The 23,573-nt window shown below is 40.4% G+C and overlaps 1 protein-coding gene across 1 annotated transcript in view; it reads left to right on the forward strand.

Moving 5' to 3' along the window:
- MICU2 (mitochondrial calcium uptake 2) overlaps positions 1–23,573 on the forward strand; it is a 70,038-nt gene that overhangs the window by 44,088 nt on the left and 2,377 nt on the right. The window contains exons 5-11 of the mRNA XM_083737018.1: positions 31–78; positions 6,383–6,465; positions 11,006–11,071; positions 14,362–14,459; positions 21,025–21,196; positions 21,637–21,745; positions 22,320–22,477. Coding sequence (XP_083593144.1) covers positions 31–78; positions 6,383–6,465; positions 11,006–11,071; positions 14,362–14,459; positions 21,025–21,196; positions 21,637–21,745; positions 22,320–22,477 — 734 coding nt within the window. The remainder of the gene's footprint in view (positions 1–30; positions 79–6,382; positions 6,466–11,005; positions 11,072–14,361; positions 14,460–21,024; positions 21,197–21,636; positions 21,746–22,319; positions 22,478–23,573) is intronic.

Here is a 23,573-nt window from a genome sequence, read left to right on the forward strand (position 1 = left end):
TAATTTTCGCATTTTACTGTTTTGTTTCAGGATTGATCTCCTACACAGAGTACCTCTTTTTGCTGACAATACTCACAAGTAAGTAGTTTGCTAGTTAGCTGTACATTGTAGTATGAAAGAATCACTATTACTAGCTTCCATGTCACTAGTGAATTTTCTTATAACATAAAAATCCAACTTCAAAGTTCAGTCAATAAATTACTTGCAAGAATAGCGATGAGTGAAACAACCTTCCCCCTCCATTCTTCTGAAATTGGAACAGCTTGGAACAGACTAAAGAATTTCCACGCATACTGGGAAATGGCTTGCCTTATTCCAGGGAAATGTGGGGCAGGATGGGTGTTTCAACAGGATCTGATTTAACTCTAGATATATGACAGGGCTGTGTACTTCTGTTAAGCACCCATTCACCTACCATTCTCCCAAGCTCCTTCCTCCACCCACCTGCTTATCTTGCAGCTGCTATAGCTCTGGTGGTGGCAGCAGGGGGGGAGAAAGAGGGGGGATCCTCCCCCACCCTCACCCCACGTGCCTGGCACTGAGATACAAACAGCACCGAGACTGAAACTCTAGGAAACGTTAAGTGGAAAGGAAAGGGTTTGAAGCTCACAGGTCGATGGGAGTGGCAAGGTAGAAAGAGCTTGGGAACCATAGTGCTCACTTTGTACATCAGGCCTGCATTTTGAGTTGTGCCAGCATCCAGCCACCCCGCCCCTCTTCTCTCCCTTTCCCCAGAATGCCTCTAGGCTCACATGGGCCTAGAGGAAAGGAGGGGGGGGCAACTGGACACCTGTGCCTGGCTTCCTGCCGCCCCTGGAACACCAAAGGAAAGGAAAAGGGACTGTGTTGCTGCCTCGTAAACTTGGAACTTGGGTGACAATGGGGCATGTGTGCCTATTTTCCTGCAATTTTTTTCGGGTGCACATTTTGCTTGGGTTTTGCACCTGTCTCAGGAGCTTTTTTTGAGTTGTACTGTCATGCTTTTTCTTTCAATTCACAAACTTCTGTGCACCCAAGGAGTTCCCATGACATACAGGTATGCAGAAATCACTGTCTACCTTATATTTGGCTGGCTGTGTTTCATTTCCAAATTCAAATGCGTGCAGCCACAAAAGTTTGCTATTCGAAGGAATATATGTATCATATAATGCATATCTGAGGACCATTGGAATTCTATCACAAATGTTCTAGGATCTCTAGAGCAGGTATCTCGTTTTTAATGACAACGTGTCTTCCTACCTTTAACTTTTTGTTTCACTTTTAATGTTAACTAATACTATTTGTCTTACCCATTTTGCTCACTATTCATTCGGGTAAGGTAAACAGATGAATTCCAGAACAGTCTGTGAGCTTACTGATTTTGATATTCACCCATATCACTTTACTACCTAGCCTTGTACTACAAAATGAAATACAGCAATTGAAGGGTATTGAGTAGGAACTATTGTTGTAGACATCCGTCTGTCTCAGGACAATGGAGTGCACCTTCGGGGGTAAAGCCAAATTGCTGCGTTAGCAACACCAGGGTGCAACCGTGGGCAGTGTGTATGGAGGTCCTGCGCTGCCCAGATGAGAAGCAGACACACACACCCGCCTCACTGGAAAGCAGAGCAATACATTTGGCACCAGCCTGGCTGCGGGAGTTGCTGGAAGGCCCACAAGGCAGAGGAGGTTTAGGATCAGAGTTTATCTTCTCCTATATGGGCTTCCCAGGTTGACAAACCCCATCTTGTATAACCACATGAGTGGAAGTGTTACACATTACTGGGAAGAACCATGCAGATAGTTGCACACCAGTCTCCATGGTTCTGCAGCATATCCAGTCCTGTTTGTGAACGTGTGGCCATTAGTCAGATAATTTGGACTATGAAACAGAAGGGCTGTCTAAAGCTCTTCTGACATGAAATATTGGTAGGTAGACGCTCCTTAGGGCTATTAATTTTGGGTTGGCTGAGACTCCGACTTTGCAGTTTTAATTACTCTTGAGTCATGTTTTGAAGGTTACTGAACAGCTATAAAATCTAAGGATTTTGTTTTTGTTGGCTTTTGTAAAATGAAAGCTGAGATTCTGGGGAATCACTAAGTGGCCAAATCAAAATGAGGGAGAATTATGCAACCACATAAACATGTTTTACAAGGGTCTTTGTAAAGTGTCACTATAAAGCCGATACATATATGAAATATATTCCCTTTTTCCTTAATAGTACTGACCTTCCATATCTTGTATTAAGAAAGGAGCGCAGATCCGCCTCTCTGTCATATCACACTAAGCCTTTATAAATCTCTTTTCCCAAAAACTGCAGTAATTTGTTTGTTTAGGTATTTATTAAAATATTTGTAATCCAGATTTTCATAAACGTATATTGAAGCAGTATACAACAAACAAAGTTGTAATACGATCAGAGAAAGCTTCTATAAAAATAACATTTAAAGCATCAATAAATGCTGGTTGGTTAACAAGAGAAATTCATATTGCAGAGGACTATCTAAACAATTCAGTTTTCAGAAGACGTCTAAAAGAAGGCAGGGATGGTTCCTTGCAAACTTAGTTTTCTACCATCTAAAAAAGAATGTCTTGCTTTCTCCACTAAAGTGCCTTTTCCTGATAGATTTTGAGTAATATTTTTGTGAATAAACATCGCTTGTTTCAAAATGAGCAGTTATGGAAATGGTTATGACTAAATAGACAATGGGTAGTTTAAAACAGCTTTGAAAATGATGCCAGTTTTCACAGGTTACTTATGCAGCTGAACAATCAGGCTGCAGCAGAGGGAGAGCAGGGCCATTCCGTTGGCTGCTGAAAGGGCAGTCCCAATCGGGTTCCTTCTCTCCCTGAACTGCTTCCATTCCTTCTGGTCATTATAAGAACTACTGTTTAACTTTCAGAGCTGGTGCTCAGATTCTCTTTCTTCCTTTCTCTCTCTTTCCCCCCTTTTTTGTCATGTGGATTGTATTTCTCTGAGCAGGAACTGACTTGCTTTTATTGATCATACATAAACTGGTTTGGGAGCATTCTTGGCTGATGAGCAGGACACAGATTCTTCAAACAAAGAACACGAGGTTCGGTGTCGTCACCCTCGCTCTTGTGATTTTTCCAGGGTTGACACCGGGAGCAGTTCTTTGACTTGCATGGTACCTCTCTGCCTCTTTCCCACTCCCTTAAGAAGAACTCCCTGACCTTGTGAGAGGCAGTGTGCCTTCTTTCCATCTCTTTCAAGGCCAGGAAGACCCTGGGTTAAAATAATTTAAAATATTCTGTTACAAATAGTTTTTAAAACTTGCAATTACAAAAAACACAAAATCACAAAAAACAGGGTGAGTTCTGAAAATATTTATCCCAGGTGTCAAGAGTCGGGGTAAAAAGGTGCATCAGTGAAGATATAATATTTCAAAAAAGAATGTAATCGGCTAGACAGAAATTATTACCTAAGGCAAATTTAATTGTGTGGGGTGTTTTGCATGGACATCATTGACCAAGGAAGTCCACAAAAGTTGCACCTTCTTAATGTGCATTTATATTTGCCAGATAGAAACACTCCTGTTGCAGCACCAGTTTTCCCATGTAGCGATTTAGGAATAAAGCAGCCATCATTTGCCATTTAGCACCACCGTGTATTGAGTGCTGTTGGAACTTGTGCTATGGGGTCTCAAACGTTGCTGCGTTGAAGAAGAGGAAACCAAGGGGCATCAAAGCAAAATCTTTCCCACCCTTTTTCAAAGGACTGAATGATATTATTTCCTTGGTATTTCAAATTGATTGAATGTCAAACACAAAGGAGCCTCTGTCTGTGGTGGAAAATCCATTGCTCCTATTGTGTTAAGTTATCATATCCATCATTCTGAAAGAAAATGTCAGCAGGTGCTAGTATCTCCATCTTCATCTAACAGGTTTCCCATTTCAATTCGTTCTTGGTGCTTCGTAGCTCTCAAGTATATTTATGAAACCCTAGTTTATTAGAAGCTACTAGATTATTCAAAGCAGCTGCCGTGCTCTGCTTTTTATATCCACATCCCACAGAATCACCTCAGCGTTAAGTGAGGCTTGGGGCCTCACTTTTGAACTTGCTGTTTCTGTTTTCATAGTGGTTAAAAGGCAATCTTGCACGCCCAACACAGTTACAGTGAACAGGATTTTGGGAAGACTCCTTTGGACTCTCCCCAGCACCACCCAGTTGATACTATTCCTTTCCTTTTCGGAGTTAAGTAAGCTGTTCCAGTCAATAGCTAGCTTTTCTTTTTTATATTTTTTGCAGTCATTGGGAAATGGAAAGGTTCCTGCACTGTAGTAGGTCCTTGTTGTGGTTGGATGCCATTAGTATGAGGATCCTGTCTGCTCTCAGGAAGAGGTGTATCCCCAAAAGGCAGACTGCCCTACATCCACTAGAACAAGCAAGAATTTACTAGGAAGGGCAAAATTTGAGGCCCTGCTTCATTTCCCAGTAGAGGAGGATTAACACGTTCCCTACTCTGAAGGAAATGCTTAGCCACTGGACCTCATAGCTGAATAATTTTGTGGAAAGGTTAGTCTGGCCCTGCATTTACATCTACTGTAAGGTTACCAGATTTTTTTCACTGAATCCGGGGACACTTTTCAACTTCAGTGGATTTTGTATGGGGACTGATTTGTAAATCTGGGGACTGTCCCCAGGAACGGGGACATCTGGTAACCTTAATCTACTGTATATTGCAAAAAGACCCGTTTTAGTATTTTGAGGAACCTGGAGGTACTTTTCGTAGATAGCATCCAAAGGTAACTTCCACCAATAGTCATTGTGAGTGTCTGAAACTCACATGTTAGAGTTATTGTCTGTGTAATTAAAAGCAAGTGCATTGAGCTTTTCTTTGAACCTCAGTTATTTTATAAATACATACCATTGGGGTTGCATCATATCAGATAAGAGTGTCATCTTATGAGCCGTATGAGCAGCTTTAGCTCCTATGTATTACGCAGGGCTACCTTCTTATCAGCCTGTTGCAACAGATGGTATGCATCACTTTGGAATAAATCATTCTGCTTTTATTCTCCAGTGACATTATAGGCTACATTCACATTATTACTGACTCAAAGAATACTTAGTAAAATGTTTAGAACGAAGCATTCCACTAGGAAGAAATCAACTGTCTCTCAAATAGATTCCTCCTTCAAGGTTAGCACACTGTGACAGTGCTGTTTGAAATATATATTGATCATTCATGAACGATAGTTACCTGCTCAAAATTCTGGGGATTTGAAAGTCATCTAATCAAACTTCTTAAAAGAGACAGGATCCCTCACAAACATTCCAAACACTTTATCAGGCACTTGAATAGTATGCAAGAAAGCTATAGCACCTATTTAGGATCAATTTAGGTAGGTAGGGCTGTGGTTTTTTAGGGCTTTCAAGGTTAGCCAAACACTTCGAATTGAGCTCAGAAACATACTGGGAGCCAATATAGATCCTTTTAGATCTTTCCAAGTCTTGTTTCTCTAGTTGCTGCTGCTGTGACATTGGCTCAGTTTAGACATCCCATTTCTGATTTTTCAAACCATGGATTGAAGATCCACTTTTTAATTAGCAACATGCTGGTTTGCCTAATTAGGACATCACCCACCATGCACCTCCCCTATAAACTGTTTTTAAGCCAGACTTCTTGGAGTGCAACAAGACCTCTACTAGAAACTCCATCAGTTAACTTTGGTTTTAGTATTTATGTAAAAAGGTAAAGGTAAAGGTACCCCTGCCCGTACGGGCCAGTCTTGACAGACTCTGGGGTTGTGCGCCCATCTTACTCAAGAGGCCAGGGGCCAGCGCTGTCCGGAGACACTTCCGGGTCACGTGGCCAGCGTGACATCGCTGCTCTGGCGAGCCAGAGCCGCACACGGAAACGCCGTTTACCTTCCCGCTGGTAAGCGGGCCCTATTTATCTACTTGCACCCGGAGGTGCTTTCGAACTGCTAGGTTGGCAGGCGCTGGGACCGAGCAGCGGGAGCGCACCCCGCCGCAGGGATTCGAACCGCCGACCTTTCGATCGGCAAGTCCTAGGTGCTGAGGCTTTAACCCACAGCGCCACCTGAGTCCCCAGTATTTATGTACTTCAGCCTAAATTGTTTTTATATATATATATTGAAAGCAGCATATAAGTAAAACCAACCAACCAAGGAGTCAATGCACTTCCACAATAGCAGAGATTGAATTGGTCAACTTTTCCTTTTTAAGTACACAGTGCCGCTCCACTAGCTTCAGAACACCTTCGCACATGCTTATATAGTTAACTATGGATCCTCTGCCTTCATATGAAACTGGAAGCATCTGCCCATTTATGAGGAACTGGAGTAGCAGGGAAGCATTATCTTACATGTAAAATATTTCTGAATAAATCTGTATGCTATGATTCATTGCAGAACCACAGACTGGATTTCATATTGCTTTTAAAATGCTGGATGCAGACGGGAATGAACATTTAGAGAAAAAGGAATTTTTTAAGGTATGAATGACAATATTTTCAAAAAAACCCTTTTTTAATTTATGGAATTACCATATAACTTACAAATGAAAAGTGCAGTTGATCAAGACTATTCCTTCCTCATCTGCTTTGTACACAAGAGATAATGCCTTCACTTGAACAACTGAGGAAATTAAAACCTTTTGCAACCCTTTTTCATTGAAGTTCTGAGTTAAACCGAGAACATTTTTTTTAAACCAGATTTCCTATTTTTACATTTGGATACAGGTGGCAATGAACTTATAGCAAACCTGTTGTTCCTTAACTAACATGGTTGATCAAGAACAGTGCTTTGGTGTCAATAGCTAGGGTTAAGAGTTTATTTAATTTTAAAATTACGATTATTTATATATGTGGAATAGACGGATCTATATCTACCCATACAAGCAAAACTGCAGAGAATCCATCTCTAGAGAGAGGCTTCCATTGTAGAAATGGAAAGAGAAGGTATATTTAGCCTTTTTATTATGAATACTATGAAATGCACACTTGAGGTCAAAGTCAAATGTGCAAGCCTTTTTAATTTGAAGAGAAGATAATGTGTTTTGCTGTTGAGACCATCTGGAGAGGGGATGGAGCTACTTCAGTTTCAGTGCCAAAAAGAAATGCAACCACTGTGATGGAATTAACCCTTAGGGGACCTAACAGGCTTCCTGGCAGCAGAAGAAAATGGTGCCCTCCCTCCCTCCCAGGTTCAAATGAAGGTAGGGCAGATTATGGATGACTTGGAAGGAAAATCCTTGTATAGCCATGACTCCTTGCCTCACCCTACTAGCGCTTTTGCCATAGCTGTAAATGGCAGCTGCTAGTGCGTTGGCACATTCTGTCACATGCCCCCCATTCCCTTGTTTCGTCATCTTTCAACAGTATTAAAGGTTGGGATAAATAGAGGAAATAATGCCCTATCCCCTCCCCCCCCCCAGCTTGCCTTGCCTGAACAAACAGACCACAGATGGGTGGTCTTGCTGCATGCACTGCTAGGAAAAGGGTCGCTGTGTTCAGTGTTGGGTTTCAGTGCGCATCAACTAATGACTGGACAGGGCCAGGTGCAAACTATTTAGGGGAAATAGTGCCATTTCAATCCTAACCTGCCAAAACGATCACCTGGTGTGGGCATGAGGTATCGGAGATGAAGGCTAAGGATGATAAAGCAGCAGGCTTTGGGAGCATCACATTATTCGAAGGGAAAGTTATGCGCTGCTTGTCTCCCAGTGATAAACATACTTTTAAAAGCACCTCTCCTAAGCAACTCTAAATCCTCTGCTTTCTATCTCTATCCGTGCTGTAACCGTAAATAATAAGTCCCTTGTTTTTTTATTTTTGCTGTCCATTTGAGGACTGGTGCTAACATCTCTGGAAGGTAGGTGAGCTTTGCAGTGTGCGGTGCTAAATCTCTTGCTAGAAACCCAGCCTCTGAAGAGATTTGTGAGTACATGTAATTACAAATGTTTCCCAAAGAGAGGTTGCTGCCAGGAGTCTGCTGAATGACTTGCTAGAGATTTATAGTAAGCTGCAAATGGATTTCTTTATTTGCTGGAGACCTTATTTTTGGATCTGAACTTGTTAAAGAATGGTATGACACGAAATTGTCAGGTCATACTTGGATAATTAAAAAAATGCATAAGCAAAACAAAACTAGTGCTTTGTGAGCATGTAAGTATTTCACATGCAGTCTTAATGCACCTTATGAAACTGTCTTATATAGAGTCAAACAATTGGTTCGCCTAGCACAGTTCTTACTCCGAATGGCAGCTGCAATCAAAGGTCTTCAGGCCCTTCCCTGCTTTGCTGCCTGAGAACCCTTAGCTATAAGTGCCAGTGCGGTGTAGTGGTTAAGAGTGGTAGACTCGTAATCTGGGGAACCGGGTTCGCGTCTCTGCTCCTCCACATGCAGCTGCTGGGTGACTTTGGGCTAGTCACACTTCTTTGAAGTCTCTCAGCCCCACTCACCTCACAGAGTGTTTGTTGTGGGGGAGGAAGGGAAAGGAGAATGTTAGCCGCTTTGAGATTCCTTCGGGTAGTGATAAAGCGGGATATCAAATCCAAACTCTTCTTCTTCTAGACTTGGGACATTCTGCATGAGCAAAGCATATGAGCTGCCATTGAGCCTTGTAGATTATGTCAGTATTATTATAGCACCTTTCAAGTGCGAAGGGTGAGATGGAGAGAACAAAGCTTCGCAAACTCATGGCTGAAGCAAGGTTTGGACCAGAGACTAATAGCCCAAGTATTATGCCCATTTAAAAACTTGACTTCCGTGTTAGAAGGAATTACTTCTTTAAAATGGCCTCCAAAGGCTTACGTGTTCTTACTCTGCTTTGGTCCCATTTTTATGTATTTCTGTTCATATTTCATGATTTCTGAAAACTTAGCAGTCAGGAGTCAGTCCTTCCCCTGCCAACCTCTCCCTGCATTTCCCTTGAAAAGCCTTTTCCTGATAGTTGGAGGCCCTCCTGAACAGCATGGCCAATTCTGTGGGCATTTGGAATGGGAGTAGGACATATGAAATACCCAAAATCGGACAGAAGGGAGGAGAAAGATTGGTTGCTGTGGAGGATTCCATTCATGCATCCTGCTTGTGGTTATTCAGCCAGAAAGCTTGTATCAGAAATGATGAGTGTGTTTATCCCCACTACGGCATACCCATTTCTCCAAAACAAACTAAAGAAAATGCCCACAACACTGAACAGGTTGGGGAAAAGTAGGCAAACTATCCCCATTCCCATCCCCACTAACTCTCCTGGCCTATCACCCACTATTTCAACACGCAGCACAAAACCGCCAGATTAAAACCTAGCAAGCCATAGGCCTACACTGTCTAAAAGACTTCTACAAAAACAACAAACCCATACCAATACAAGAAATACAAGACAAACTATGGGACACCCAAATACCTTGGCTATCACACCATCAACTATATGCCTTCTTAAACAATCCAGCAGTAAAATCAGCAGCCACTAGGCCCTTGACCACCTTCAAAAACCTTCTGACAGCAGAGGGACATGGCAAAGGGATGGTATCCACAATATACAAAATACTGCTCCAAAATCCCACAACCCCCCTTGACGCAATTAAAGAACAATGGGAGCCCAACATAGGCTATGAAATTAACCCTACCCAATGGATTAGAATGTGGTCTAAATGTCCCTTTAAGTCCATATCAGCCAAAAAGAAAGGAACTTACTCTGAAACTCACCTACAGGTGGTACTTAACGCCATGGAAACTGGTGCTGATACACCCAGGAACCTCATTAAGATGTTGGAGAGGCTGCACTTCCACATGCACATACCTCCACATGTAGGAGGAATGCCCTAAAATCCAACCCTTCTGGACACCAGTCCTACAAGAGATATGCAAAATAATTAAACAGGTATTAGAACTCACCCCAGAACTGGTCCTACTGAGCATCTTTCAAGATCGTTATGACCACTCACATCATACAGAGCTTATAACCCACCTACTCTTAGCGGCCAGAAGCCTCATAGCCAGACAATGGAGAGACCTGTCAGTAGTAAACATGGACCAGTGGTATCAAATTGTATGGGAAATGGCCTTACTAGAAAAGCTAACCAATAAACCGAAACTGACATGGGGACAAATAGAAGAGGATGCCTTTACCCCAGTATAGATCCCCTTTATCACATACACAGCCCGACAAGACAATGACAAGAGTCCACCGACAGCCTATGAATAAATCTTGCGTACCTGACCCAACAAGCACCCCCCCAAATGCAAACAAACCCCACTGCAGACAACCACAGAAAACCAATCACACCTTGCCCCCAATACCTCTCACTACCAAGGAAATGTAATAAATGAATAGAAAGAGAACCTACCCAGTTGATGCTGACACAAAACCCCACATGTACACTATATAAAAGAATGTCTCACTACCCCACCCCTCCCCTCCTCTCTCTCTCTCCTCTTCTTCCTCAACTGTGTGCAGTAGTACCTCCATTTATGTAACCCTCTGATTACGTAAACTTCGGAATGCGAAAGTGGCTAACCTGGAAGTATTTGACTGGGTTTTGCCATGTGCGCATGTGCAGAAACGGTCCTCTGGTTGCGAAAACCTTTGGATCCGGCCAGACCTTTGGAACGGATCCCGTCTGCAACCAGAGATACCACTATACTTTACTCAGCACTAATGTCTCACAACAAATGTAACTGATTTGTAAGAAAAACTGTACAACCTAAAAAAGGAGACAAAGCATGTACGTTTGTAAACCAAGAAAATCTAAAAGAAAAAGAAATGATGAGTGTGATCTTTAATGCTTGAAAATTGTGTGTGGATCATTCATTTCACGTGTTACCAGATTCCTTAATGAAAGGCACTGGATAAATGTGAAAGCTCCATCACATGTGATGAATGTGTATAAAGGCTTTGCACTCAAGGTACCTGTGCAGAGAATTTTACAGTTTGTGTATGGTAAATAGCACTGAGAAAGAAGCTATCTGTTAAAAATGCTTTGGTATGAAAAAGAAGATAGTAAATGGAAATATATATCACTTTTGTTTTAGCTGCAGAAAATAATTGGGACGCAAGATGAGCTTAAAACAGCTTTAGGAGATGAAACACTATCTCAGGTAGGTCTTCAGAGAATGTGATTTTCTTTCTAGCAGGTTGTTCTGGCACTAATGCACTGTTATCTTTTAAACATTATTCCTTTCACAGCTTGTAGCTGATTGCATCCATGTCAGCTCTGATGCTTCATTAAATGAAAGCATCTGATCAGTTGACCTTGCTTTTTGCATGTTCTTAGTAAAATAATTCCAATTGAAAAAGAATTCATTTATTTAATATGTAGTCACATCTAAAGGGAGACTTTTAGTATTATACTTAGCTGACTTGATCAAAGAACAATAAATGCACTTCCAGGTCAGTTTGGTACCCCTACTTCCCAAGTTAAAATTACAGTGGTGCCTCGCAAGACGAAATTAATTCGTTCCGTGAATTTTTTCGTCTAGCGAATTTTTCGTCTTGCGAAGCACGAAATCCCATAGGAATGCATTGAAAATCAATTAATGCGTTCCTATGGTCAAAAAAAGTCCAAACAAAGCCAAATTTGGTACAACAAGAGTTTATTAAGTGCTCTTTAAAGTCACACATACTGTAAAGAGCATTTCAAAATTCAAACCCAGAATTTTTTTTAAAAAAACAGCAGAGTGGCCCAATGGTCACAGAAAATCATAAAAATGCAGGAAAAAAACACAAGCTTCCAGATTCTTGCAAACCCCTCCCCAACTGTTCCCCCAGCCACCCAGCACACAGAAATTCAAACCCAGAATTTTTTTAAAAAAACAGCAGAGTGGCCCAATGGTCACAGAAAATCATAAAAATGCAGAAAAAAACACACAAGCTTCCAGATTCTTGCAAACCCCTCCCCAACACCAAGTCCTTGAATTCCAAACACCCCAACCCAAAATCCAACCCCCCCAAAAAAAGTTTTAAAAGCTTAACTTACCAAATGGCTCCAAAAGAAGTTTTGGAAAAGCTTCAAAAATCACCAAAGTCTTTAAAAACCTCAAAAAAGGCTACTATGTACACTGCGTTCTATGAGTTGCTCCTCAAAGTCAAGTCGCAACTGTATTAATGGTGTTAAGAAAAAGAAACAAACTTGCAAGACGTTTTCGTCTTGCGAAGCAAGCCCATAGGGAAATTCGTCTTGCAAAGCAGCTCAAAAAACGGAAAACCCTTTCGTCTAGCGAGTTTTCCGTCTTGCGAGGCATTCGTCTTGCGGGGCACCACTGTAATCTTTCAGACCCTGCCAATAAAGTACTAAACATTAAAATACTAACTATAGTCAAAAAGCTTATTCTACTCTTCAACCCCACATCCAAGACCATCTCTGCCATATATTTCAAAATCAGAATACAAATAAATACTTTGCTTGGCCTTATATGGACAAATAAAAATCTTAAGACTATAGAGGAGAAGCTCAGTTTAATTGACTATTTTTTGAGAATTTAAAGTAAATTCCAAAGGAAAGATTTGTTTATTAAAATCATTAATAGTCTTGGACATCATGATCTAAGCTTTACTCATAGCTTAGGACAATTTGATTTATGGAAGAAATGCAAGACCTATTGATAGAAACATCTAGTATTAAATTTTAAAAATAAATGGTCTTAACTGTTGTTATTTTACTCTGTATAATATGCTGTTTTATATGTCATGTTGGAAGCTATCCTAAGAATACTACATAACAAAGTCTGGTCTAAAAGAAATAAAATTAAAAGATAAATGGAATGGGGCTAATGTTTGATGGCTAGAAGACTTTCAAGTCATATTTTTCTTATGCATAAATAACCTGAATGAAAGAAAGCAATGGAATTTGAAATAACAATCATTTATTGTCCACACTTATTTTACAATACAAATGAGAAGTGGAACAGGTAAAAGAATTTGATTCATTTGGCTTGAGGCAATGGTTTGTATCCAGTGCTGTCTGTTCATGAGCGGAATGAACGTCTGCTCATGCAATGGGACCTTTCCCTCCTCTCCTTGCTGCCCCTCCATGTGCCCACAAAAACTGCTGCAGGGAATAGGAGCCAAATCCTAGGGGCCAAGATCTCTTCAGCACCCCCAATATATTTGAGGGGGCCAGGAGCTCCCCAAACTTGATGAACATTGGCATTCAAATGGTGTGCGTGCACCACGACTTGTGATTGATGACATGGAGTGGGGCTTACCTGCCCCTCCCCATATTATATTCAGATTGGCACCCCTGCTCTGGGGGGTTGGGGGACACTGGAGCAGATTTGAGGAGCATGCGGTGGGGGTGGGGAGGAAGGAAGGAAGGAAGGACCATTGCTCAACTGGCACTCACGCAACTTTAGAAGTCAGCCATCGGACCTACTATTGAAATATCAGTTTGAAAATATCTATGATAATAATTAAGCATTCAGTTTTCCTCAAATACTGATATTTGGAAGAATTTCTACACTACTAATTGGTCAACATTCATCACCTGCAAATCAGATGCTCTATATTTCGGTTTGCTATATTGTTTTTTAATCTTAGGAAGTTTATTTTCCTATATCCCCTGCAAAAGATTGTTTTCTTTCTGGTTCGGATTATCTTGTTGTGTATCTTCTCTTTTTTTCTCAAGTACTATGTTAATGTAAAAAACATAGTGGCAGTATTCTATAATTAATGATTTATGAAGTTACATTATTTGTTAGGTTTGCATAAGTATGTAAGTTTTTGTTGGTATTTAAAAATGTGCAGTATTTCTATTTAGTTTTTATTTTTAAAAATACTGTAAAATACAGCACACATACTGAACAATTTTTGGGTGGCTTAGAGATGGCTCATGTTACTTCATTTAGTGAAAAGTGTCATGGAACAAATGAAGAGTGCTACCTGAACTATAAAATGTGTTGTCATGTGTGCAGAAAGCATGAAATACACTGAACTAATGCAACTAGTTGATTATACTGAAAGCCAAATAACCATTAGTATTTAATCTTATGAATAGATGGCTGTCTTTCATCTTGCCTCTTCAGCAGAGTAAAATACACACCAGCTATTTAGATGTCACAAGAACATTACATTGAAATCCCCATAGACTCCACGTTGCTTAGTGTGTTGTTGTGTTCAAAGAAATGAGACTTAGGCTAAGTGGTGAAAGAAACACATAATCTAAAAATATTGTATTTTGTGTCTGTGGCTTTAGCCTTTCAAAGGGATGGAATAGCTGAGCTATGTGAAATACTTTATTTGTTTTCTACAGGCCTTTTTTCCATAAGGAAAAATTCAAATATAGAGCATTTGTAGAATTATTTAACCATTAATGAGAAATGTAGATCTTGAGCCAATGTAGAGCTTTAACACAAGAGGTATTCTGACAAAGTACTGATGTGCATTTTTTCAGGAGCCAGAATCAGAAGACCCTGATATTAATACCATGTTACTGGTCCACTTCTTTGGAAGAGGAGGAAAAAAGAAGCTTCATTACTGTGAATTTCACAGGTAGCACTGAAAAAAGATAGTAATTAACACTTCGGTTGTCATCTTGGTTTGCTCTGTGTTGTGAGTTTTTCTGATCAATCTGTCTATCAGATACTACAATTCACTATTTTGTCTTGTCTTAGTATTTTAACTCAAAGAGATCCCAAATAACTTTTTATATTTAGTAGCACACCATGGGAATTGCGTCAGCCATCTTGTCCACATCCCATTGGGTCTCTGGACTCATTTGGGAGGAAGGACAGGGTATAAATTGAAAACAACAACAACAACTACATGTGTATGCCTTCACCCACATTTGCCAGGAGGTTATGACCACACTTGTAGCTGTGACACCATGGAGTAAACCCCCCAACAAACCACAGTCCCCAGGATTCCATGGGGATTACCACCATGTATGCTGCAGTTTTGTGTGGCTCATGCTGAGGTCACAATATCCCTTGACAGACTGCATACTGCTTATCTCTACTGCAAAAAAAAAAAAAAATCACTTTGTAAAGGTAGATGACACCTAAATGTATCATAGAACAAAAAAATGCAGTTTGCCCAATCTCTCCTTTGATAGAGAAACTGGGTGAACCATATTTTTTGTTCTACAGTTATTCATTCAGAAATGCGTAATTGTAGACTAATGCATAATGAATTTCATTACACTCTATAAAGTGTTTGGGGGTTTTTTTGCAGCAGAGGCACCTCAGGTGAGATACCTACCTTTTGTGATATTTACTCTGTGGCTATAAAACCTTGGGTTGCTCTTCCCAGAGCAGCCTGCTTGGCCTAATCTTGTTTCTGAGGGTGAGAGTCAACATCACACCATCACATGTGACAGGATTTTACTTTGTTCCCAGAGCTCTGCATGCTCCTCCCATATCTACTCTGCAGGTTCTCCCAGTCTTTCATAGCAGATCCTGGGAGTGTACAACAGGCTGCGTGGGGGAGGAAGGGAAATATTTGTGTAACCAGAAATCGGTTGAGCAAGTGATACACCATCATTGGATATCGCCCTAAATGTTTAGTGAGACCATTGATGTTTAGCTATTGATGAAGTCTTTGAGTCCTTTTATTCTTGTTAGTCTTTTATGCAGAATGTCATCGTGTTACAAACTGCTTCCAATACTTGTATTTTGTGTTGCACCCTGCTTGGTGTATTCTGTGTATAGAAAGCCAGTACAATGGTACCTCAGATTACATACACTTCAGGTGACATACGCTTCAGGTTACAGACTCCGCTAACCCAGAAATAGTACTTCAGGTTAAGAACTTTGCTTCAGGTTGAGAACAGAAATCGGGCTCCGGCTGCGCAGCATCAGCAGGAAGCCCCATTAGCTAAAGTGGTGCTTCAGGTTAAGAACAGTTTCAGGTTAAGTACAGACCTCCAGGACGTATTAAGTACTTAGCCCGAGGTACCAGTGTACTGAAATGTGATAGGTTCTGGAATTATGGAAAACCAACTAAATATTAAACCTAGACTGCATGAAATCCAATCTTAATCAACCCTTAGCTACCACTGGCATTACTAATATTGGAAAGCCAAATAAATAAATAAAGTTTAAAAGCACATTAAAACTTAGCATCCATTGAAAGTCTAGGCTGATGTTTAAATAAAAATATCCTAGTTACTTCAACATGTATGCTAACTCAACTCAATCCTTTTATTTGCAGAATCATCTGCAAATCAAGTCTGTCTACTTTAACTCTATTTAAGAAATTCCCTCAAGGCCACTTCACATATTAGTTGTCATTCATAGGAGTTCTTCTATAAATCACTGCTCTCCTGGAAAACACAGCTTGGGAGGTATTTCTACCTATATTGGCTCAGGAGTTCAACTAAAAATTGCACAGGAGAATCTGGGAATACACACACAATGAACTGAAGCAACATCATAAAGAAGAGTGGGCCACAATCCCTCCACAAGGATCTGAGAGACTGATAAAGTCATATAGAAAGCGATTACAGTGGTACCTCTGGTTACGAACTGGAGGTCCGTTCTTAACCTGAAACTGTTCTTAACCTGAAGCACCACTTTAGCTAATGGGGCCTCCCACTGCTGCTGCGCCGCCGCCGCGTGATTTCTGTTCTCATCCTGAAGCAAAGTTCTTAACCCGAGGTACTATTTCTGGGTTAGCGGAGTCTGTAACCTGAAGCGCATGTAACCTGAAGCGTATGTAACCCAAGGTACCACTGAATTACCCTCCAGCTAACATTTGGTTTCCGCCCCCCTCCCCAACAGACCAGCATGGTTTTCTGCAATTCGTCTCCTCTCAGCCAAGCCAAGAATGGAGAGGTGTTTCAAATGCTGTGCAAAACATTTCCTTCCACTGATTTCAGGTGCACACTAACCTTAAAATAAACAAGCCTTTGAAGTTCTTAAAGATATTGAGATTTCTGTTGAGTTAGCACTCCCTCTGCTCCCTTTTCTCTACAGTAGGGGTTGTTAACAAAGCAAAGGCCAGAGTGCACCCGTAAAAGCTTGTTTGCATTTATAGTGCGAACTGGAATGTCTCAGGTAATTAGATAAAATCCTGCATTGACCCAATGAGGCATAACACTGATAATACTGTGTACCTACTACATTCAGCAAATGTAGGTTTAAGACCTTTGCCTACCACACAGATAGAAGCCTGTAATCAAAATTGGACTCCCACATCTTGCTCTTAAAGCTGTTGGGTAAGTGTCGGGTTTAATACAGGTAATTTTTCAACAATGACATTTATTTTTCATGCACTTGGAATGCGTCTCCTTATCACTGTCCATATAGACCCACTCCATCTGCATTGTGACCTGACAGTAAAGTTTGTTTTAATGCATAGGAAGGTGAATGAAAGGATCAGCGTCTTTAAAAAAAAAAAAAAAAAACGCAGTGGAGATATCACTTTTCACATTATTTTATTTGCAAGTAACTCAAGCACATCATTTCTGTGTTTCTATTGTTCGGGGAAAATGTGATTTCTATCTGATGGCTTTTCACAACATTTCTACCTCACATGGGAAGCCATTGTTGGCTTTCTGATCAAAGTGCCATGATGTTTTTACAAGAGATGACTGATGAGCTGTACAGACATAGATCATTGTCAAAGGTAGGGGGGAAATGATGGTAAATGCTTTTATCATTTTCCAAGTTCTTGTTAGAAAGGCTTTCCATTGATCAGCGGAGTAGCTAGAGAAAGCAGGAGTGATTACATTTGATTAGGCTGCTTCAGATATAGTTACCTGTGTAATTTACGTTCCTTAAAATTGGGGCGGGGGTTCATTCATAAAGCTTAATGGTGTTTACCTGTGATTAGTAGGTGAGTTATTCCCCCCCCCCAAAAAAAGAAAAAAGCAGGAACAAAACTTTTATTATTTATTCTCTCACTTCCCAGAGTGATTGGTTGTTGCTTTGCAACACATAGCTCAAGGCTGGTGTGCTTTGTTTCCTGCCTTGCAGAATCCACTTTTTAAACTAAGCCACATGGCAAGTTGCTTCTGTGTACTGAGTGTGGTTCCCCCGCCCTCGCTCTCCATACTGTTCCTGTTTTCCTTTTTAACCATTTACAGTAGCAAATTGCTTGATCTGCATGCTTAACATCTGCACACCAGTGGTATATACTATCTGTCAAACTAGCTTCAAGTTGGTTAGAGTCTTCATAGTGGGACCTTCGTCCATTTGCTTGCTGAGTTCAGGGCCAGGCCTAGCTGAATTGATAAGAGATTATTGATACTGTTTGAACCTTCTAGAGCTATTGTTCCAGCTTTTGGTTAGAATTAACTAGCGCAACCGACATTCTCCTCTGAAGTCTCTGAATACTTATTTTTAAACACTGCACTTCTGTGCAGATTTTGGCTTCCTCCTTGTTAGTATTATTCAAACAGTACAAAAGGATTCGAAAACTTTCTTTATGAATTAGCTGTTTTCTGCACTTCCGCAACAGCTGCAGCAGAGGCGTGCCAGAAAAGTAGCTGGGGCTTTAAAATAATTTTTTAGAACACGTCTTTCCATTCCGTAGGCCTGCCAGGCAGCTTACAACAGTGGACTGGTTAAATCCAGACTTCTAAACCATCAAAAAAGCAAATAAAGTAGAATGTAATTTATTATATTGACAGAGAAGATAGCATGGAAAAACAAAAGAAATCATCACCACCCCAAAGCCATTAGCTGAAAGCTGACCTTATAGGCTTCATGGGAGATAGTATTCTATAGACAAGGTGCCATGACCAAAAAGGCCTTGCTCCTAATTGGTACAAATCCCCCAAAGGAAGGTTTTGGGCTACCTAAAAATGTTACGTACTGCAGTGTTCATATGAGGGAAGGCATTGTATTCATTGTATTCAATATACCTGTTCCCACTGTCTGTGCTAACTTTATTAAAATGGTGATTTGGTGAAAATCCAGCTCTAATTTATCTTTTCATAGTCTCTTAGTTAGGGTCTGTTTGTATATTATTTTCCCCAGGGGATTCTTTCCAGTTTACATTCTCCTTTCCTTCCCTCAGCTCACCCAATAAATATCTCCCTTATTGTTGCTTTAAGTAGGAATTAAATTAAGTTGGTTCCAAATTCCTGGTGGAAGAATCAACACACGCACTTGAAAGGCTTCAGATACTGCCAAGCAAACCATATTCTGTAGCTGATAATTGTCTTGGTGATTTAAAATGTATATTTTTTATTTTAAAAAATTGTCCCAAACTTTTGTAAACTTTGGCTTTCAACAATGTGTGTCTTTTGGGGTGGGGTGTAGTTTTCAGGTGTGACTCTTTTTGGAAGTGGAGTTAGAAGCACTAGATCGGATCCAGGCTCAGTTATTTGAACTTTAACCCTGTTGAAATAATTGGTTTGTATCCTGACTAATCCTCTCCAAATGGGTTGGCTCCTTCTTTTCTCAAAGGGTACTGGGGTTGAGCAGAGGATCTCAGGGATGACACAACATTTTTGGCTGATCTCCCAAACCCTCTGCTCTGCTCATATGGTACTCCAGATTGTCTCTCCCACACGCCAGAGCAATATTTTCAAGGGGGTACAGAGGGAAGGGGATTTCGGCAAAAGTCATCTCCTACCCTTATCCTTCTAGACTATGGGCGGTTGCATCTTCAGGCAGACCAGACCCTAATCTCCATCACCCCATGCAGGCCAACTTTAACCAGTGGGTGGGACCACCCACCTGTCAATCACCTGATGTCATTGTGACATCAAGTGACTGAAACCCCAAAGAAGTCACTGTAACTGCCAGTCAGCTGATTGGTGGTTACAAGAAGCCCCTTTGATGCCTCTGCAAGTTGGTGCATGGGCAAGAGATTCCCCACCCCTGCTGTGGATCTTAAAAATATGTTCAAAGGTCTAGCAGCAAACTTGCAAAAATAGTTAGCCACTTACAACTGGCAGAATTTTAATTCCAGTGACAAAAGTGACATATTTTAGGTGACATTATTCTTATGTTCTCTTTATTTATGGGGACGAGGAAAGGCAAAGATTTTGATCAGTTTTCCTACAGATAAGGTCTTCCTTCTCTTCTCCTGCCCCACCTTAGTATCATAGAGAAATAAATAAGATTTCCCCCACCCAATGAATATTTGGATCCCATCAGTTGTCAAGGGAAAAAAACAACTATCTGACTTTTAGAAGACATCTGAAGGCAGCACTGTTTATAAAAGTTTTTAATGTCTGATGTTTTATTGCAGCAGCAGTATTATTATTATTATTATTATTATTATTATTATTATTATTATCATTAATTCTGTTGGGAGCTGCCCAGAGTGGCTGGGGAAACCCAACCAGATGGGCGGGGTATAGATGATGATGATGATGATGATGATGATTTACTGTTACATATATTTTTTGTAACGTGCTCAAATACTTGTGGACTACTTTATATCAAAATAAAGGATTTTTGAGGCAGAGCACTTGAGTAATAATTGTTAACTGTTATTTATGCCTAATCAATCATTATTCCTTTTAAAGACTATTGGAGCACCTTTCGTTCCCCTATTCTGTTTGTTTACAGCTTTCCTCAAATACTCTCAATTTTAAAGCTATGTGAGTCTTTTTGTTGTTCCATTTACTGTCTAGTTGGCTGCTACAAGTTTTATGCCACTTGCATGTTTAAATATCCTTTCCCACTCAGGTAAGAGTTATGCATATGTGTAGCAGCAATTTTTTTGCAGCGCAAAGCTTGCTGCTACAACTTTCATAAACGTACATAGATTCAGAGTGCTCCCTACTGGTAGAACTGCTGTAAGACAACATTACAAAATTGGAAAGGTTGAAACTACATTATGTACTGAAAGTATATCTTTATCTCACAATGAGCAACTTAAATCATCTCATCTTACTGAGTTATGGAAGTTCCTGCTATTGAGACCTGGAAGCCAACAATTTGTGTGTTGTGTTTTCTATCTGATTAGTTTTTGAAAAATTAAGGTGAGACATTTTCACTGCATAATAGCTGGGAGAGAAAACAGTGAACCTCAAGGCGATCTTGCTTATGTGTAGTGTTTGAGTTCCTTATAAATGTGAAAGCATTATCTTTACTATAAGAAATGGTTCGTATTCTCTGCTTATGAAAGGAATTAAGTTGCAACTATTGTTTGTTAGATTTATGCAGGATTTACAAACAGAGGTGCAAGAGATGGAATTCATCCAATTTTCCAAAGGTCTAGCCTTCATGAGAAAAGAGGATTTTGTAGAGTGGTTGCTGTATTTTACTGAGCAAGAGAACAATGAAATTTATTGGCAAAATGTGAAGGAAAGAATCCAAGCAGGAGAGGTGCGTATGGAGTTTATAAACCCAAATGGCTTTTTTTTCTGGTGTAATTGAATAACATTCTTCCTAAATCTAAAGTATAGCAAAGGCATTCATTTTTACTTGTTTTGTTGTTCCAATCTTTACCATCTTTACTTCTTCATTTTTTATTACAGTTATATGTTTCTCCAAGGAGTTCAATGGTGTTGATGCTTCTCAGTCTCCCCATTTTATCCTCGCAAAAACCCTGGGATGTAGGCTAGGTTTAGAGACAGTGACTGGCCCAAGGTCACCCAGTGAGCTTCATTGCTATGTAGAGACTCGATCCCTGGTCTCCCAAGTCTTAGTCCAGCACTCTAACCATTACACCACAACTTTATAATAATATTAAATGCCTTAAGAAAATGCTTAGTTTTGAATCACTCACCTAAAAATAAATTAAGTAGGTCTATTTGGTATTTCAGAGTATCAGTTTGGAGGAATTTAAGACTTTCTGCCAGTTTACAAACCGCCTAGAAGATTTTTCAATTGCCTTGAAAATGTTCACGGTAGCCAGCCGCCCTGTTAAACGAGGTAAGGATAATTTTGCACATCAGAATGTTAAGCAAGAAAATACACTTTGCAAGTGACTTCTGAAAACTTGTGCTATAAACCTGTGTCATGTGGTGTTTTCTCCTTTTATAAAAGGATTCTGAGTCCCTTTCAGTTCCTTGCTACTTGTTTTGGACAACCAGTTGAAGATTACGGATCGCTATTTACTGGTGGCTGGGAGAAGCGGCAGTAGGAATTTTTCCTGGCATTTACTCCTCCTCTGTCAGCTGGGATCACCAGCTGATCACCAGCCACAACTGCTGCCTGCACTTGCAACTGAAAGATGGCAGCTTGCTGTCTTCTTCCATTCTTCAAGACAAGAAGTAGTGATTAGATCCCATTAAGAAGCTGAAAAAATAATATTAAGGACTTAGCATGCAATGTTTTGATTGTTTATTTGACCACACAATTCAAATTATGTTTGTGCACTCAGAAGGAATAGTTTATTTGTTAAATTTATAGATCTTTCCACTATTCAGTTCCATAAACTGATCTATAATCTTCCTAGTTATTTTACGTTTTAATGGTAATGTATGGTGTGTTGTGCTTTTATTAGCCGAGTTCAAGAGAGCTGTGAAAGCTGTTACAGGACAGGAACTCTCAGAAAATGTTTTGGACACCGTCTTCAAGATCTTTGATTTGGATGGAGACAATTGCCTCAGCCATGCAGAATTCCTTGGAGTCCTAAAAAACAGGATGCATCGAGGCTTAAGGGTAATGAAGCCTTATTCCTAAAATAGAATGTTTAATGGACTAACTGTTTTTAATCAGTCAAGGTGCCAGCATATAGACCGTATAATCCTAGTGGGAGCAGTTTGTGAAAATAGGTAATTGTGGAAATTTTACAGGGCTACTGCTTTTAAGGTGGAATTAAAAACAAAGAGTTTTCTTATTAAGATGAACTTTTTATGGAACAGTTAGCTAGCCCATTAAGTTATTTCTTCTGATGTATGCTCATTAGACTTCACTGAACATCCAGTTGGTGAAGGGAGGCACAAACCATGTACCTCCATACCAACATATAACACACATCTACCAGATTAACCACTATCATTCAGTGCTAGCACAAGCAGAGACCAAGAGTGAGAAAGTGCTCCATGCCAGAAACTCCAGTAAGCCAAAAGCTTAGATTAGTAACGCCCAGATGGCTCAACAATAAGGTGTGACAGACCCCACAGGAGAAGACCAAAATATGCCCATCTGCTTTGTGAGGAGAACTTTTTCCTGGCTTCAGAGAGGTCTCTCTCTTAGACCCTAAAATTTAAACCCACACATACAGTGAAAACCTATCAAAGGAACTGATAAGCAGATTGAAATCTACCCAGCATAACACTTGATGTAGAATAACTAAGTTGTTGTTGTTGTTAAATTTGTATACACAGTGGTACCTCTGGATACAAACAGGATCCATTCCGGAGCCCCGTTCGCATCCAGAAGCAACGCAACCCGCGTCTGCGCAGGTCGCAATTCGTCGCTTCCGCACATGCGCGTGATGTCATTTTGACCGTCTGCACATGTGCGAGTGGTGAAACCCGGAAGTAACGTGTTCCGTTACTTCCAGGTCACCACAGAGCACAACCCGAAAGAACTCAACCTGAAGCAACTTTAACCCGAGGTATGACTGTACTGCCCTTCATCTGTAGATCTCAGGGTGGTTCACAACATAAAAATACAAGATAACAAGAACAGAATATCCCCAGAACAGGGGATGAAAGAAAGTTTCATTGCACAAGAGCAAATATTTACACTGATGGGATGAGTTAGTTGGCTACTGTCCATTAATAATTGTGTTAGGGATTTTATCCCCAAC

The sequence above is a fragment of the Podarcis gaigeae genome (assembly GCF_964106915.1).
Source record: "Podarcis gaigeae genome assembly, chromosome: 4".
Classification (NCBI taxonomy): domain Eukaryota; kingdom Metazoa; phylum Chordata; class Lepidosauria; order Squamata; family Lacertidae; genus Podarcis; species Podarcis gaigeae.